The following is a 20,227-nucleotide window of genomic DNA, read 5'->3' as shown; positions in this document are numbered from 1 at the left end:
ATATTTTGATTAACGCAGATTTTGTATTTATCATCTATAATTATTTATGATATAAAAGGCAAAATGGCCGCACGCAGTTGTGTATGTCCGCGAAAGGCTTTTTTTTTCTTTTTTCGTCGGGGTTCTTGCGTCAGTTACAATTATGGAAAAATTTTCTTATACTTCTTAGATCGTAATATCTCCAATTTGCAGACAGCCATCGTCTATTTTTATTTTGATTGAGTTTTAAAAACTTTGCTCATCTCAAGTGTTCTTTATCTTTCTCATATTAATAAAGCGAAACTGATCAAAGCAAAGGCATCTGCCTGGCCTTCCTAGCGGGGACGTTTTGAAGGCAATTAGGTTTGATCTATGTGGGGTAAACCCTTCATATCAGACAATTGCCATTTATTTGGACACTGCCAGAGTTCCCTCTTTTTGGGTGGAGCTGGTTTTCCTCAACATCGTGGGGAAACAAATAGGGCAGAAAGCGGGAAGCTTAACTGGTCTCCAGCAAGACATAATTCTTAACTTAATTACCAACTCATTCATTTTGCTATCCGCTGTTGCGTAATGGTTAGCGAGAAAAACCTTTCTCTCTCTTATCTTTTTCGTTTTTTTTACTTTGTCTCCTCCACTTGGGCAAAAGTTAATTACCAACTCTCTTTCACCTTCTTTTCCTCCTTCGCGCTATGGCTTCCACCTTTTTTATTTTTAAAAAGGTCTACAAACACCCAGGCACCCCCACTAGTCTATTATAGAAAATGAAACTTGTTTGTGTGTTTGTATGTCTCGCAAAGACTTTTGACACACGCCACACTGACAAAATTGGTATTGTTAGAAAGATCGATCTCAGACAGCAAATATCGAAAAATTGGTCCCTAATATAAGTTCTTTGCTCGTCAACTAGGCCATTTTTTTTTTTTTTTTTTGCAAGGAGGGGTCAGTTTTAGTTTTGACATTTTTTGCAAAGTCATTCATGCCTCACGATCTCAACGTATGTATAAAACGTGTTATTTTGAAAGCCTGTAACATCACAAGTTGCGTGGGCTACTACGGCTATTTTATTTTTTTTTACATGGTAGACAACACTTAATCAAGGCCTGGAAGCCACTCGGGGATAAGGGTTATTACGTGTACAGTAATCAATGGGATGATATCGTAGTAATTGTTAGTAATGGAGTGGATTACTTAAGGGGGCGGTTTATCAGGAATTTATTTATGTTGAACTTTTTTTCTGTGCTCACACGGATACTTGCTATTTTCATTTTTTTTCAATTTTTTAGCCGTTTGGTTGCTAAATAGCCTTACTATACCACCTCTCCACACCTGGGCAATGCTAGGTACTCATGCTAATTATATTATATTGGACCCAATTTATAATAATGACTTAAAGAAAAAAAAAAAAAAAAAAAAAAAGACTTGTGTGCAACAACTGAAAACCAAAACAGTTTATGATTTACTTTTTTCTTTAACGTTAATGCCAGAGATATGAAGACATGTTTGCTGCAAAGCTAAAAATTAAAAACATGAACCAATAGCTACTACGTTACGCATGTATATTTGTAATGCCAACGTTAAACCTTCACCTGGCAAATTGCATTTTTATTTATTTTATTTTTTTTTTCTTTAGATTTTCACTGATTTTCCCTGGCTAAAACCCAAACAATTTCGCCTGGTTTGACTATCTTATATATCAAGTTTTATGTATGTAGACCAAAAACTGACAAGAGTTTGGTTGGCAAAATTTTTTAAAACATATGCATACATAAAGAAAGAGGTTTGTGTTTACTATAATCTTTTTACGCAAATATTACACAAGTATAAATCATGTATATCTGCATGAATATAATCACATGTAATAATTAACTAAAAGATGATCATCCTATACGAAAACTGAAAAAACTAATAGGGAATTAATTAGAATGAATGTTTAAAAGAATATGCACATTAGTTAAGATATTTTGCAGATAAATGCAATTCCACAATCAATACATAAAGTTGTATTTTCTTTTTAAATGAATAGAAAAAAAAAAAAAAAAAAAAAAAAAAAAGATTTTAATATGAATATCAATACAAAAAAAATAAAATAAAAATTTACAGGAGCATATTACAAAATTTTCTATCCCGGATATTTTATCATTTAGCAGTAAATCTTACATTTACTGTTAAAAATATGTGAAAGATCTAAAAAAAAAAAAATTGTTTTTGTTCATTTCTTTCTCCATTGCTATCAGCATTCATAAATACTGATATTCACCAGTAATGCCCAAGAAAATCACCATTCTCTTATCTCTCTCTCATATATATATATATATATATATATATATATATATATGAGAGAGAGACTGTGATAGATCTTTAATTTAAGGAGTCCTGTTATAAAAAACATACTTTTGTTCTCTCCAACATCAAAGAGTAATTCTTTTTTATTTTCTCGAATTCCTTTCTTACAATCATTTTCTATCATCTTTCCAGGCAAAATGATAGGCAAGATTCAGTCGGTTTCTCAACATATTTTTACCACAACGCAACGAACTTCAAGAGTTTATGTACATAAGAGTCGTACATAGAATTTTCCATGAACAGAATTCCTTTGCAAGTATTTTCTATCTCTATAACTTATTACCACAACTGCTCCCCTCCAGACTACAACATGGTGTCTTCAAATCCAAGTTCCCATAAGTAATCCAACTTCATTCATTAAATTGATCATTTTCAATCTTCTAAATATTCTTCCTTAAACAAAAGGACTGTGGTTCATTTTTAATTTAGTGAGTTCCGTTATAAAAAACAAGCCAAGCATGTAGGGTCCTCCTCGAGTGAAAAATTTACTTTAACCATGATTAATGTTTGTGCAAAAAAAAAAAAAAAAAAAAAAAAAAAATATAATAAAATAAATAAATCCAAGGTGTGGTTATTGTGAAAAGTGCAAACAAATGAACGTACAAACGGGAGTGAATTACTAAGTCCGATCCCTCCTTTGTCGGGAGAACCAATTGAAAAAAAAAACATGGAAAATAATACAATAAAAGTTTTTTTTCTCTCCAACATAAATCAAAGAACAGTAATTTTTTTTACATTAAACTGTCAGTTCATTAACCTCGTTAATCTTTTTCCTTGAATAGATTTCTGCCTTGATAAGTGTTGATTGTTATTTATGACTTTAAAAAAATGTTTATTCCAGTTGGGGATGGGCATCTTACCAAATGTTAGACATTCAGTCGATATTTCAGACATTTAACAGATCTTTTTAAGATTCTAACTATCTCTTTAAATGCAATTGCATGTATTTCTGACACTTGGTTCACTGGGTATATTTGCCAAACAGTTTTTGAAATTCTTTTTCAGGAGTCCGCTTGGCCGTATAATTACTGGAATTATGGAGATCTTCCCAAGATTTCAAGTTCTTTACCTGTCATACATTAGACGTTGGTATTTTGTTATCTTTTCCCTATGCCGTTTAAATTTATCGAACAATTATCAAAAGCAGTTTCTTCCGTTTGGTGCAGATTGTGAACCCACATTACTTTTGTTTCAACATTTCTTCCCGTCCAGAGAAAGTCGATGGCTGGACCCCCAACTGTTGAAGGTTGTCCAATCAAAAACATTTCCTCTCCACCTCCCTCTGCCTCTTTTGCCTTCTAACATATGCACAAATCATAACTTTTACAGGCCAGTGGTTGATTGTTTGACATGACAAAAAGTTTAATTATATTCAGTGCAAAATGTACACAGCAGTGTTTGATTTAGATAACTACATGAATTTAGGCCTCGGAGGATAGCAACCATGCTAGTGACAGCAATGCGGAGTATGATGTTTAAAGTGACTAAAGCATTAATTACGGATGACCTTTTCTAAATAAATGGCGTAAAAGGTCATCCTTTAGGCAACAAATAACAAATGTCAAAGCAATTTTAGTGGCACCAAAGTCAGTGAAATTACAAGAACTTACTCTTGCATTGTATGCATCAAGCTGTGCATCCAATTCTTCAGCTGTAGGTGTTTTTCTGTCCTGTCCACCACTGTCACCCCTGCCACCACCTCGGCCGCGACCTCTGCCTCCTCGTCCCCTGCCACGCCCTCGACTGACACCAGTCATGCCGCCGCCACCGCCACCTGAATTCATACCACCACCGTAACTGGAAAAAGAAAAAAAATTTTTTTTCAAATAATAAAATATACAAGTTTACAAATTAATCTAATTTTTTTTTTTATTATTTGGCTGATAAAATTTCAAAAGATTTTATTTCATAAAATGACAAGGAAAAAAAATATGACTATCCTTGTTATCTTGTATATAAGAAAAGAGGTGCAATCTTTACGCTCTGGTCGAAATTACTGTACGTTGCTGACAACAGATGGCACATAAAAATTAAGTTTACGCCATTATGCATTACGTTATTTAACTATAGACCGCAATTTCAGACATTATTTTATAATAAAACGTTAAATTTATTCCGATAAACATCACTATCATCATTGTCGTAACCTTCAGAGGAAGTAGCTAAATTTTCACCACCACACCAACAAGTCCTCTTACGCCCTCCTCCTACACCGTGTGCATTTATACTTTATCTTACTCTCCTGGATGTTATCAGTCATTAACTGACTAGGAAAATCCTACACAGTCGCAATGATCTCTCCCATCCAGAAACCCTTGCAAGCTGATTGGTTGAGAAGTATACATTCTAAAATTCCTCTATTCAATCATACCACCATTAAATAAAAAGTTTGCTACTATAATACTTGCCACCATTTTCCATACGTAAACATTACCATTAATTTTAATTTTTGAAATTCAAGTACTTGACGCGAACACAACAATAGACAAATAAATACTTTTTTTTTTCTCTTCAAAATCTTGTTTATTCACAAAAAATAAATAAATAAATAAATAAAAATAAGTTTTTCCTTTTTATTTGTTTGCTCCGGAACATGTTCGGACCGAACGTACACGACTGAGGCCCACATTGAGAAACACGCACTGAAGTATCATTTATTTTTACAGAAAAACAACACCGATATTTCCTAATCTGTTTGTTTTCCTGTTTTCCTTTCGTCAGGAATCCTTCTTTCATTTTGTGTAGATGTCTTTTAATTGTTGTAAATCTTTTACGGATTTTGTTGTCACACGTAAACAAATGGTAAACGTTATTAACTATTTAGAAAGGAGATAATCTATTCTATTTTTTTGCAGAATACTTTTATCACAAATAAACAAAATAAGTCGTGGAAGTACAGATCGAATGTTGTTACAAAGTAAGCTAATAGTTAAACTTAGTTAAGATTTAATCAAAACAAATTTATAAAATAAGATTTTGTAAAATTGCGCCTCTTATGTACAAGATGTAATTTATGCATTTTTTTTTTTTCTATTTAAACCTCTTCACGTGTTTTCATTTACAAATGTTGATACTTTATTATATTACGAAAACAGATCTGGAAATACCTTTTTCCTTACAAAACATTATCCCCCTTTTTTCCCCCCTCAAAATCGTAATTCTGTTTGTGAAAAACTTCTACTACAAAAATAAGATTTTTTTCCTTCCTATTTGTTTAATTCTGAACACATTCGGGCCGAACGTACATGAGTGAGGCCCCCATTGAGAAATATGCACCGACTACAATGCTTTATGCAGCATGTTGCAGGCATCGTTCCCTTTCTGCTCATACCGAAAAACTGAAATTTTATTTTATTGTTTAAAGAAAAAGAAAAAAAAAAAGGCTCCATGACAACACGACTGCTCTTTTTCTAATAATTATTTTTTATTCAATAATCAAAAATTACAATTTTCAATTTGGCTTTAACTTTGCAATTTCCTATTTTGTTATATGGTTTTATTTATTTTTTTAATTTATTTTATTTATTTATTTATTATTTTATTTATTATTTTATTTATTATTTTATTTATTTATTATTTTATTTATTTATTATTTTATTTATTTATTATTTTATTTATTATTTTATTTATTTATTATTTTATTTATTATTTTATTTATTTATTTATTATTTTATTTATTTATTATTTTATTTATTTTTATTTATTAATTTTTTTATTTTATTTATTTTATTAATTTATTTTTTTTGCCAGATTTTACAAACATACAACTTTCAAACAGACAATGTTGCTATGCACTTATGTTACAGTGATTAATTTTTTTATGGTTTAAGTGTCTCCTCCAATGTTTAAAGTGTTTATAATTGTTTATAAATGTCACCCAGTCACATACATATTACGGATTTTTAAATAGATATCCCACCACACACTAAATGCAGTATATAATACGAATTTCACATGTACATGTGAAATCAAAGAACCAATGAGAATGGTTTGCACTTATTGATCCGTGCTGAAATAACGTTATTTTTTAGAAAGCAATTCTTAACCTGGGGACGGGAAGGTATTTTATAACTATTATGTACTCTCACCTAACAATAATGCAGATACCCCCCCCCCTATTTTTTCCTTTTTAAGTTTTTATTTTTATGGGTAAGCACTGCTATTTACATTTCTTTATAAGAGTTTACTTCTTATTAGATTTTTTCTTTTCGGAGACCTCGCACTGAGATTACCTCTTATTAAATGTTTCCTTTTTATTTTTACACACAAATACGTCATAAAGCAAAATATCATTGAAGTCTAAAACTATTTGTGCATACTTTTATCTATTATAACTATTATTGAAGGTTTTGTTATTAATTTTTGACCCAAATAGGTCACATTTCGGGCTACTTTCCTACCAACCACACCCACAAAATGGGATATCTGCATTCTTAATTAACATAGGTAGGTTGGGGGTGTTCATTCTGATGCAGTTCTTAAGAGGAGGTTGGTGGTTTGACTACAACAACAACATTAATCATACTTTCATTTTTTACGTGGGGATAATGCTACAACCGGGCAACGTCAGTTAACGGGTCCTGCTAGCATTACATAAAAGGTTGTGTTTGTATGTTCAGCTAAAACTCCAAAAATACACAACAAATCTCTACAAAGTTGGTATGTATTTAATTTGTAATCCTGAAGAAATAATTGAATGTTATCAAGAATTAAATACAATTTTCACTAGGAAACAAGTTTTTTTTTTTGTTTTTTGTTTTTTTTTCAAATTAAAAGATGCTAATTGATTAGCGCTCTGGAGGTTTTAAGTTTTACCACGTCACCCTTTACATAAAGAAATTTCTTTTCTAGGGTAGGTGACAAACTTAACATTTTCTAAGCATTTAGGCTTTATAGCTATGGACAAGGCCAGGTAGTCCTGTTGGTCTTCTATCATATAAAGGGCAGTTGTCAGTGCTTACGTCCTTATGTCCAGCTAAAAAGTCAAAAACTACAAAACAAACACCCACAATGTTGGTATATTGTTTATTGGCATTGCCCCGGATGAATAATATCTAAACTGTAGAAAAAATATTCTCTGGGAGTCAACTTGGCTAGGTGTCCTCAAGGGTTTTTTTTTTTTTTTTTTTTTTTTTTTTCAGTGTTATGTGCTTATTTGGAAAGAAAATACTAACTCATTAATTATAAGAGAGTTGTTTGTGTGTGTGTATGTATGTCCAGCTAGAGAGGAATGGATTGGGTAGAGAGAGATGGATAGAAGTTTTAATAGTAATAGGTTACACTTTTCAACCAAGCAACACCAGATAGGCTATTAAAAAAAAAAAAAAAAAAAAAGAAAAACTTACGCTGCTCTTCGGTTTGTAAGACCACTAATACCAAGTCTATTTGTTCCCTCAGTTGCGACAGCACCTACTAACTGAATGTTCATTGCACGACCTGCACAGGGAGAAGAAAAAAAGTTATAAAAAAAACTTATGACAATCAAGTAGTCAGATTAACATCAATTAAAATTTTTCGCATTAAGAATCTTAAGAGCTAAAAATTAGAATATACGCATAAAATCGTTTAGATTCCAGAAATCAACCTATTTGTAATTGCTTTTGAGAACAAAACAGTAAAAGATAAAGCCCGATCTAAATAAATAAATGCAAAAGGTTTTTCTTAACATCAAAAAAAGGTTATGCATGGTTCATTGTATGATGTAACGCAAGATTTAGAAATACTTTTTTTTAACTCACGTTCACCTCTAACAAGGCATTTCACCACTTGGACGCAAGAGGCTACTATTTGCGATCATGCCTAGGAAATATTAAGATGTTGATTTACATTACATTTAAACTCCTGCTTATCAGTGCAGTCAGGGAAGCAGGTAAGGAATTTCAAAGTTTCTCAAAGGAAGAAACTATTAGAGGAGAAAGCTTTCTGACATTTAGGAAGCTCAACAGCGAAGGGGTGTGATTTTGTTGCTAAGCATGTTTGTTGGGGATATGTACCTTGAGGGGGCACAAGCGCAATGAGTTCATCAGCATATTCCATTAAAATACTTGTAAAACAGGCACAGGGATGCAACATTACAGAGATGGGACAGGGGTGGAGTTTAGTTGACAAAGTGGGACCTATTAGATTGAAGACTTTTTTGGATCCTATACAAGAGGGAGAGACTAGTGGTAGATGCACCAGCCCATCTGTATATATAGTAAACTGCAAACACACAAAACTGATAAAAGTATTGCTAATTTACATGTTTTCTTTTACTTTCTTAAAAAAAAAAGTTTCTAATAAATTAATATATTCTGTAGTATACATTTATAATTTGCATTGTCATTTTTATTGATGATAAAATGCCTGTGGTTGAGATGCAGAGAACAGATATTACACTTTGATTTTACAAGAAGGCCAAAGAACAATAAAAAGTTTTATGGCGAGGCATTTTTAAATAAACAAATAAAAAAACCATGATTTAATCTATCATGATATCTTTTCATAAGTACAGGCAATATTGATTCTGTTGTCATAAGACCAACATCCCTGGAATTACCTCCTCTTTAAGGTGAGTGTGGCTAATCTCAGCTATTGCATCCTCCTTTCAATGAGGATGTACTGTAGTATTTGTTCTATTGTCATGAGACGAGTTTTTATAGGGTGGGGGTATTTTCTGTCATCATATATTCTCCCAGGCATTAACTCCGGTTAGTATGGATAGTGTTCATTTATCGTGAAATCATCATCTCGAGCATTCCTTTCACCTTTGGCGGTCAGTGTATTATATGTTCATTCATCATCATGTGGCCCTTGTCTAATAAAAATAAACGATCAAAGGAAGGCATTCGCTAATTAAGTAGAAAGAACAATCGTTTATCGTTATTTTCATGGCAGGTGCTCGTCTGAACTCCAATCTCTGGTCCCCCCTCGCCAATCTTTCACGAAAAACACCCGTCTAGCTGAATCCACTGTGAAAAATTTCCCCCACTCTATATCTGTGCCTAAATCAAAACGCGGATTTCATGAACAAAGCTTCTTTCTTAGAACTGCACTCCTGTGGAACTCTGTTCCGTCTGCCTGCTTCCCTCCGGACTACAACTTGGATGTCTTCAAGTCTAATGTTAACAAATTCCTAATGAACCGCCCCCTTAAGTAAACACTTCATCAAATCTCCTCACTAACGTAATGTACTTGCAATAACCCTTATCCCTGAGTGGCTTCCGGGCCTTGATAAGTGGTGATCTCTGTGTAAAAAAAAAAAAAAAAAAAAAAAAAAAAAAAAAAGAACAAAATCGATGGTAGTCAAACATTAACCAGAAACAGATTTAAATTGCCAAAAATAGTGCAGTATTTTTTTTATTACAGAAGCCAACTAGCCACACAAACTCACATTGTAGGTAAATATACCCTCAACTAACCTGACAAGCAGCAAAATCCCACCCTTATGCTGTAGAGACTCCAAGATGCCAGAAATTCTTTTACTCAAATAGTTTCTTCCCTCAAACTGTTACACTTTGGGGTTCTTGCTTAAAATCAAGTATAATGTTAACAGATATCTCGCTGCTTAACTCCCTATATAATATCCTTGCAAATTGTCCTAAATAGTTAAAGAAGAAAAAAAACCAAACATTTTTTTCATATCTTCTATCACTAAATATAGACAAATCTATCTATGAAAGTGAAAATGTGTGTGCGAGGACACTTCTCAACCTATATACTCAACAAATTTTTATCTACACACTTGAAATTTGGTATATAGAGTATTCAGACATGTGGAAAACTTTAACTGGTTTTCACCCGGAAAAAAAGGGCTGCTAAGGGGTCAAAAGTGAAAAATTGGCACATGGGTATCATCGGATTTTTATCTCTGTTTCACGATTGTGCATGCGTGGTCCTGAAACACGACAGCTTCCTTATGTTAATAAGTAGGTTTGAAAACACATTTTAAAGATCGTGGCAAGCTGGTCTAATAGTTATTGTACCTGATTCACTGTCTTTCGATTTTGATCTCCGCTGGAGTTTTTTTTTTTTTTAATTTATTTACAAATTAACTGTTTAGAAAAACATACTTGCATGCACATCTCAGTTTCTTTCCATTTTTTTACGTCTTTTTATAAAAGAATTTAACATTACATGTAATACTTATATTTCTGTTTATAAAAATAGAAATCTGCATTAATTAAATTATATTTATACATATTTTAAAAACGGGCAACGCCGGGCAGTCTGCTAGTTTAAAATACACTTAATGTCACTATTAGAATAATATTAAAGAAAATTTAGTAAAACTAAAAATTGTAATAAAAAAGACAAAAATCTAAACATTATACAAAGAATAACTTTTCAATCGTGTTGAGATGATTAAAAATATATATATTATATATATATGAACTTTTTAGGGTATTGGAATCAAAAAAGTTTGTGCATATTTTCCGATGCCAGAAACGATTTTTTAAATTCTTTTTTAATTAGATTTTGTTAAAAACAAAATCTAATGCTGCCAGTAGAAAAGATAAAATATTTAGTGATTTTAAAACTAATAGTAAAACTAAAATCTACAGATCATCCCCCATAAGTGTCTTGGAATTGTTTTATTATAGAGGATTTTAAATTACGTTGTATTATTGATTTAACCCGTTCCGACGTCGATATAAGAGTGGAAAAAAAAAAAAAAAAAAACTCTTGCATTTGTTCATTTAGATGGATGAATGCTCTACCCATCTTATAAAATCAAGTAAATCTTTTAAAGTAATTTTGCTCTAAAAATTTTTCTAAAATAAGGATCAAGGTCACTAGGACCTCCCCCCACCCCCATTTTCAAAAGTTCAGGGACTGATGGGTAAAAAAAATGTATTTGAAAAGTCAGAGTTTATCACAGGCAGTAATTTTCATTTTATCTAAAAATGACAAAATATGAATTTAAAATTTTTAACTTTGAAGATTCTTTTGTAAATAATTAGAAAATTAATATACGTGTTGTACAATAAATAGATGTACTTCTAAGTTATGGGCACTAAAGGTTTTACTAATAAACAACATCAGTTTATGGGTCATGTAATCTTTTTATCAACCTTTAGTTAATGTTGCTTTAATTTTTATGAAATTACATTTCAAACCTGAATTTATAGAAAAACAGTTTAAGAAAGACAGAAAATAGGATTCAAAAAGTGAAATGGGTTTAAAAAAAGCTTTTACGATGAGCTTTGCTATCAAATTAAAAATCAAATTAGTTTGTGCAGCGCATCAATTTCTGATATGTTCCGTCTGCCAACAAACTGCTTTTTGGGATCAAAATTTGAATTTCAGCTGAAAAAAAGAAAAAAGATTCCCGGATAACTAAACGAATTAAAATCCAATTGAATAAAAATCATTCAACGAGAAATTGCAACACATTAAACCCCCAACATCCAGAATAAATGTATGGAAAGGGGAAACCATGATTTACAGCACAAGGAATCACCAAATATGATTCAGATTTTTCAAGTTTCAGTTTCCAATATTCAAGATAGCACAGTTATTTCATAACATGTTCTTTTAAGGCAGATTTAGACACAAGGGTAGTTTTAAAGTGGAGGCAATCCAGTTACCCAGATGTGGCCCTGAACAAGTTGAGCATGCAAGTCACAAGTAAAAAATTTACTTTCACCATGACTAATGTTTGTGTAAAATTTCCAAAAAATCTAAGGCGTGGTTATTGAGAAAAGTTTGAACAAACGAACAGGAGTGAATTACTAGGTCCAATCCCTCCTTTGACAGTGTACCAAAAACTAGGACAAAAATTAAGTCTCAAGTCTAGAAAGATTTCTCCTTCACTGCCAAAAGACAAAGTGTAGTATCAGATACTTTGCTCAGAGCCAAAAAAGCCAAAGTCGGATACCAAAGAATTAATTTGGTTCCTGCACCTTTTACAGCTATTTAACAACATGTCATTTTTATAGAGTTCAGATGTAAAACAAAACTAACGTTGGTGAAGACTCCTTCCTCTCAAATTATCTTGCCATTAATAGTGGCCACCTTATAAAATGACAAAAGGCCACATGTAGAGTTCTAAGTATATATTCATAATGATCGTTCTTTAATGAGCAAAAGTATGACAGCCATACACAACAAAAAGACAATCAAAATGACATCTTCATATCGTCTTATATTCAAGACAATTTATATAAAGATTTAGTAGAAAAACAGCAAAGTCATAAATTTTTTTTACCAAATTTGAATTTAATTTTTAACAACTTGTACAATTTAAACATTTTGAAACTTTTCAAATTATTTTCTTCAAATTAGATTTTGTTCAAAGATCTTTAAAAAAATAAAATAAAAACTTTACTTTCACCAAATACATTTAAATTTAATTTTTAATAACCTGTATACTTTAAACATTCTAAAACTATTCTCATTTTTTTTTCTTCAAAATTAAATTTTGTCCGAAGATTTTTTTCAACACATTGGTTTAACATTTTACATGCACTGAGTGATTTAAAAAAATCAATTTCCAAACTAATCTAGCTCTGACCAGGTTTTTATTCATCTCTCAGATCTATTTTAATAACTTCCCCATGTTTTCCTTGTGAATTGAACCTGTTATCTCAACTGTTCTACATCTACTTACCAAAGAACTCATCCAGTCTTTCAACGTGACCATACCATCTAAGTCTACTCTTCTGCACACATCTCCCTATACCATCAACCTAATGGTTCTCTGAAGTCAGCAGAACAAAGCCTGGCTTCAAGTCTTACATTACACATCCATTGTTTATTCCCATATAACACATACAATCATCCCTTCACTGTCCAGGATTCGCTTCCATATGCCTGATACTCTTCCCTTGACTGACAGTGGTAACATTCTGATTAATAATTGCACAAGTTCTGAAATTCTAATTCTTGCAATCACACTAGCATCTGCTCCACTCACCATAACAAAATTTCAACTTCATTAGCTGCAACATCCAGATATATTTTCTCCACACCAGAGTTCTCATCCACCCCCATTGGATTATGCTTCTGACACACAAATGGTTATCACTTTGACTTACAATTCCAGTGCATTTCTTATATAATCAACTGCTACAGGAGAAAAAAACTGCAGACCTGAAGAATCTTGCCCCTTCCTATTTTTATTTTATTTTTTTTTAGTGGATTATCGAACGGATGCTAATCTACCAGATTATTAAAAAAAAAAGTCAATATTTACATATTTGGGGGGGGGGGGGGGGGCTCAGTTTCTAATGCAATGTTTGAGCAAATCAATCATCCATTTTAGAACGTATTAGGTCAAATTTCTCAAATGTAGCCTTTTTGGAGTTTAAAAAATAAAAAAAGACGAAAAAATGACAAAAAAAAAAAAAAAAAAAGAGTGGAGCAAGATTCTTCCGGTCCCCCAAATATTGAATTACATCCAACTCCCTTTCTACAAACCGAGCTGGATAACCTTTGTGAGTTTTCCAATACTATAACCACTCATCATTTTGGTCTTTGCAAACATTCACTTCCATAGCATTCCTCCAAGTTCTTAAGTAGGCCATCAATTGTTTCTAAGGAAAGTACTAATTCATCAGCATCTTTCACACAACCCATACGAAACGATGCTTCTAAGACACAAATAAAAAACAAGAGTCAGTACAGAACTTGATATAGTAATAATTTGAACACTAAACATGTCACTAAATGTGATTCTAACCCAACTTTAAGCATTTTTGCACATTATTTCACTGATACAACTTCTCTTGGCATTGTCAAAAGCTTTCTCCAGATGCACAACAGATTCAGGTTATTCTTACCAACGTACTTCTTGAATTTGTCACAGGATAAACATAGCACACGTGGGACTTTGTCCAGGCATGGACTTAATCTTTTAATTTAAAACCATTCTAGTGCTTACCATTAACGTTTGTAACAATTCACATTCATACCACGATTCAAGTTGTTCAGGATAATGTTTTTTTTTTTATTATCTGATTTGTCAAGTGCGTGATCATTTCGCCTGCAGCCTTTAACATTTCTGCAACACTCGAGTGTCGTGCAACCATACCCTTCTCCATCTTATAGTTTCTCTTACCATTTCTTTCACAATTCTTACAGCTCTATCAGATACTGCTTCAGCACCTTCTAGACTTTTAGTTAAAAAAAAAAAAAAAAAAAAAAAAAAAACTCAACTCAGAAATCTGCACAGAAATTTGAACGAAACCCTTCAGTTAATACATGAGAGTAGTCATGGCTGGGTAGAAGTCCTAAGTAATTTGCAATTGTATTTTGAGTATTGCCCGCACTGAGGATTGAACCTTCAACCTCCAAAGGAGTAACTTTACAAATGAATTTTATCAAGTACCTTATTCACTATGTTACGGATTCTTACAGTTATTAATTGTAATTTTTATTTTTCTTTAATTTCTTAGCTGTCACCTATACTGAAACTTTACCTAGTTTATCTTGTGATTTTATTTTTTTTTATTTTACATGCAAGAACGTCTTAAAACTTTATAGCCAATTCTAATGACGATTCTTTTTGCTAATTTAGCTTTATTTCGTTTCAATACATCAAACCAAAGTTTGTCTTGTTTAACAAATCTTCCATTCAACAATAGTAATTAATGTTTGGTTAAAAAAAAAAAAAGTCAAAGAACTGTCACAATAATAATTAGGTAAATCAAGTTACCTGCATTTTTTTGTTTAAGCAATGCATGTCATTGTGACAGCTGTTAAGAGATGGGTTTCATGATTTCGTTATGAAAATAACCAGTTTCTTCCATGTCACAATTTTTTCACTAAGACTTTCATATCACTTAAGAACTTTGCCCTTTTCTCCTAACCAAAAGAATCTTTTTGAGTCTACAAGAAACAATAGCTGCTGGACCCTACGGAGCTTCATTAAAAACATAAAATAAAACTTCCGCCAGCACTAAAAACTTAAGGGGTAGGATAATTTACTTAATTTCAGACTGAAAAAATAGTAATGAAGTGAACAGCGTAAGAAAAAAAACTTCTTTTGATAAAAATCAGACAAATCTTACAATCTCTCACTTTAAAAGTATACAGGTTGGTAGAAAATTAAATTTGAAGATGTTTGGTGAAAGATATTAATTGTAATCTATATCTATAAAAGCGAGAATGTGCGAAGACACTTTTCAACCTATATACTCAACAAATTTTTGATCTACAGACTTGAAATTTGGTATATAGGGTATTCAGTTTTCATCCAGAAAAAAGGGCTGCTAAGGAGTAAAAATGGAAAAATGAGTACATGGGGGGGGGGGGGGTCCATCAGATTTTTATCTGTCAACCGTTTCACGAATGCACATGCATGAATCATTCATATGAGGTTACTTATGTTAAGAATAAGTAAGTTTGAAAACACTTTAAAGATCGTGAATGGTTATCATACTTGACTCACTGTCTTTATTTGATCTTAGCTCAATTTTTTTTTTTTTACTTATGAGTTAACTTTGAAAACACATAATACTTGCATGCACATGTCTCAGTTTCATTTGTTTTGTTTTTTTAAATTCATTTAAAAAAAAAAAAAAAAAAAATTTAACATTACATTTAATACCTGTGGTATTTTTGTTTATATAAATAAAAATTCTGTATTAAAATATATTTATGCATATTTTATGATTGGGCAATGCCAGACAGCTTGCTAGTTTTTATATATTTTTTAAATTTGTCTTAACTATAACTGCAACTTTACTTTGTTTATTTTGTGGTTTTCCCCCTATAATTGTGATTTTTTAAAGTTCACTTTTTAAATGAAAGAAAATCTTAAAAACTTATCAATTACTAATTCTAATGAGTTTGTTTCTGAATTAGCTTTGTTGTTGCCATCCAAAAATCAAGATCCAACAGAATTCTATTTTCTTTCATTCAACAAGAATAATAACCAATGTATTGCGTAGTTTTAAAAAAGTTAAAGAAATGTCACGAAGAATAATTAGGTAAATGAAGTTACCTGCGTTTTTACGTTTAACGAATGCATGTCATCAGTGACAGGTGTTAGAGATTGGATTTCTTGATTTCATCAGTGAAAATCCAGAAACTGTGGACGAGAGGAAGGGTAGAAAAAAAAAAGCTCACCATCCAACGGAACATTGTTGTATTGTTTCAATGCTTTCACGCCATCAGATCTTCGCTCATAAATTACTTCAGCAGTTCCCAAAGATCGGCCTGATCTGTCATAATGAACTGCTGCTTTTTTTAAAGGACCAAATTCGGCAAAAAGTTCCTGGAAAAGATATATTACATAGACTTAAGAAACGTCAGATATTAACTCAATAAATACTTTATTTAGATTACTGTTCTCATTTTTAGTGTTATTTTCTATGTTTCGCTCCATTTAACCCTCAAACTTCTTTAAGTATATCATGTCAAACTTTGGATTTTGAATGGAACCCTCAATTTCTAGAGGTAGCTTTCCCTCGTCCCATCAGCCATGACTGGGTATAAGTTTTAAATATTTTGTAATTATATTTTGATTATTGCCAACACCGAGGATTGAACCTTCAAGCTTCAGAAAAGTTCAACTTACAACTGAATTTACAAAGTACTTTCATTATTAGCATTACGCCACAAGTCTTTGCAGACAATTCTAAACCTATTCTTATTTTTAGATCTATAATCTTACTACTTGTCACTACATATAACACTCAAGATGAGAACAGTAATTTGTATAATGCAAATGAATTATCAAGCCATATCTCAAAAATGCAGAAACAATGTAAGTTTACATGTGCACGATTTTTATAAATTAAAAAGAAAAAAAAAACATGAGCTAAACATCAATAACATACAAATGAAAACTTTTCAAGATCAAAATTATTTAGGTTTGTTTTGGAATCGAGATGAGGATTATTACAATGACATATTCCTTCAGAAATTTATGTGTGTGTCTATGTTCAGAGAAAGGAATGGGCTGGGTGGTGAAGAAAGAGTGGGAGAGGTGGGCAAATTGGAGTTGGAGGAAAAGAGTAAGATAGGACGGATAGAGAGAAGTTTTCCGAGAAATATATTACACTTTTACCTCCGCAATGCTGGGTTTCCCTGCTAGTTAGTTTATGATCATTCACAGGGATTCAATAGTCGGCTAATATTTAGTTACATGCATTTGACGACATAGATTAATTTATAAAGTGTAAAAGATACTGACTAAAAGTAATAAAAGTATTTGAACATTAAAAATCTATTAAAAATGCCATTTAATGATTGAAATCTCCCCATTAAAAAATACAGATGAACAGATTTTCCAACACATATGCTTTAATACAGACAAAACCACGCGTGGGAACTTGATGAATCCTATAGTCACTGAACTATTTGGTTTGGTTGTTTTACATGGCATATCAACCTTTTCAGGTTATTCAATGGCGAATTTAGTACATTGTAAAAAAAAAAAAAAAAAAAAAAAAAAAAATTATTTTTGCTTGAAGTTGTTTAATTTGGTTGTCTTTTTTTAATGGCATATCAACCCTTTTCAGGTCAGGTCCATCATTTTGGCAAAAGTTTTTATGCTTTAAATTCTTTATACATCTTCAAATATTTATCCAGAATGTTTAGCTTCGTCATTTTGTAGAGAAAAATTTTTCTTGGCTTTGCAGAACATGAGTTTTGCAAAGGGAAAGGGGAAACATCAAGGTTTGGTGCATTGAAGTCAGGAAGCAGATATATTCAAAAAGCCTGATATAGTAGTCACCCGACTAGTTTACTTGACCGCAAACAAATGGCCATGTAACATCAGTTTGTTTGCTTAATGTGCATGCACCCGCTGGTGGTAGTCTTTCATTTTGAGATTATGATTTTGTTTGAATTTAATCCTAGTTATACTTTCTAAGATAAATTCACGTGACGGTTGTGGTATAAAATATAAACGTTGGTCTATTTCCATCAAATTTCATTTGTCCATCAGCATTTAAGTTTCTAGTAATCTCTGGTGATTTGGGGATATAGTATTTGCATAAGTAAGCGATTAAGAATACGTAGATCAAGGATTACAAAAGTGAAATCTGATCGTCCAGTAAAAACAATCTAGTTCGGCTTCGTATTGCACATGTACTTATGTTTCACCATTCAGGACTACGGACAAATTTATCTTTAGTTGACCTTTGTCAACTAAATTTTTTTTTTCGTTTACTGGCAAAATAGATAAGTTACTATGATTTTTGGAATATGACATCTTTGTCTGGTGATGAATACATAAAGTTTTTCTGTATCTTTTTTTTTTTTTTTTAAATAAATGTAATTCTAAATATGCACTGAATTTTATGTTGAGACTTGAAGTTATAAACATTCAGATTTTTTTTTTTAACAGCCTTCTTTAAAAAAAATAAAAAATTGTTCTATTAAACTTTTATTTAAATAATTTGACTTTGTTAGTTTTATTAACAAAAAGTAAAGGTTGAAAAGACATTTTCACCCAGTAATGAACTTTGGAAAATTGTCAGTAAATAAAAGAAAACAATCATCAAAAGATGAGCGTTTATTTCTAGTCGCCACGTGGGAAAATCACTTGCAACAAAAAGCCTTGACATACATATAAATAAAACTTAAAATGCTTTATGTTCAATTTTAAATAAAAGGTTTACTATATTTACATGTATAAAAACAAAAATGTAATTTTATCAATATAAAAATATTGTTTTGAAACAATCCCCGCAAGAGTTTAAGATTCTTCTAAAGTTAAAAAAAAAAAAAAAAAAAAAAATTTCAGTTAATCCCTATTTTTTTGTTTCTACACGATAAATGTTTTTATAAGTTTTCGTCAAGATTTTGATGTTACGAAATGACATAATGGATATGGTGTTGCCTTAGCTAGGGAAATGCACTAGAACATCCAAGCAGTCTAACTATTGAACAACTAGCATCATTCTGTGATGAAAGCACACAATATGGGATAGAATCATAGGAATCACCAACCAAGCACGTTCCCATGATATTTACAGAAGCTCGCTTATTTATGGAAAATAATTAACTTTCACATCGAGAGAAAAACAGATTCACTCATATCAAAACAATTCATGTTGTGTGCCCAGATTGGCAAATATGAAATCCATAACTTTAAAAATAATTACCAGACAGTTAAGACTCATTGGCAGCATAATTGTGTCTTCACAAGAATTTTTTTTTTTTAAAAAGATAAAATTTTTCAAGAGTATGAATCCATATGCCTATATTTGGACATATATAAGCTAAATCCCACCCCATCACAGTAGAGATCCCTAGGTGTAAGAAAGCCTTCTACTGAAATAGTTTTTTCCCCAAAACTGCTACACTTTGGAACTCCCTTCCGAGATTCTGCTTTCCCAACTGTACTGACATGCAGAAGTTAAAGTGTAATGTGAACAGACATCTTGCTACTTATCTCCCTTCATAATATCCTTGCAACTTACGTCCCCGATAGTAGCCCCCCACTTCAAAGTGACACTGTGCCTTGTTTGGGGCGAAAACTGAAATTGAATAAAAAAAAATATTTTGAATAAAAATGAAAGTATTTAGTTCTTATTTAGAATTTGGCTAAAAAAAAAAAAAAAAAAAAAAAAAAAAAAAAAAAAAAAAAAAAAAAAAAAAAAAAAAAAAAAAAAAAAAAAAGTAAATTTAAATCTTTATGATGTACGTACTCACAACTAAAATGTCATATTCCAAAATCATGATAAATTTTTTTTACTTAAGAAAATAACATTTTTGGATGAGTGAGACAAGAGCGATGTTTTAAAATTTAAGGGTGACAATTCAATTTGGATACTGAGACTTTGTATTCAAATTAAATGCCAAAGATCGTAAATTTTGGATTTTCTTGGTTAAAAAAAAAAAAAAAAACTCGATCAATTCATAGGATTTTTGGAATATGGCATTTTCATTGTGATGAGTATGTAAAAAGATTTATCTGTATTTTTTTTTTTTTTTTTTTTTAATTAAGTCAAATTCAAAGAAAAGA

The 20,227-nt window shown here is 31.4% G+C and overlaps 1 protein-coding gene across 1 annotated transcript in view; it reads right to left on the bottom strand.

Moving 5' to 3' along the window:
- Positions 1-20,227, bottom strand: part of LOC145247558 (aly/REF export factor 2-like) — a 36,810-nt gene that overhangs the window by 2,829 nt on the left and 13,754 nt on the right. Inside the window, exons 3-5 of the mRNA XM_080109403.1 lie at positions 16,378-16,525; positions 7,671-7,761; positions 3,936-4,122 (exon numbers count right to left, since the gene is read on the bottom strand). Coding sequence (XP_079965529.1) covers positions 3,936-4,122; positions 7,671-7,761; positions 16,378-16,525 — 426 coding nt within the window. The remainder of the gene's footprint in view (positions 1-3,935; positions 4,123-7,670; positions 7,762-16,377; positions 16,526-20,227) is intronic.

Source organism: Euprymna scolopes, chromosome 25 (assembly GCF_053919585.1).
Source record: "Euprymna scolopes isolate OS-2025 chromosome 25, ASM5391958v1, whole genome shotgun sequence".
Lineage (NCBI taxonomy): Eukaryota > Metazoa > Mollusca > Cephalopoda > Sepiida > Sepiolidae > Euprymna > Euprymna scolopes.
This window is presented reverse-complemented; position numbering and strand designations above follow the sequence as displayed.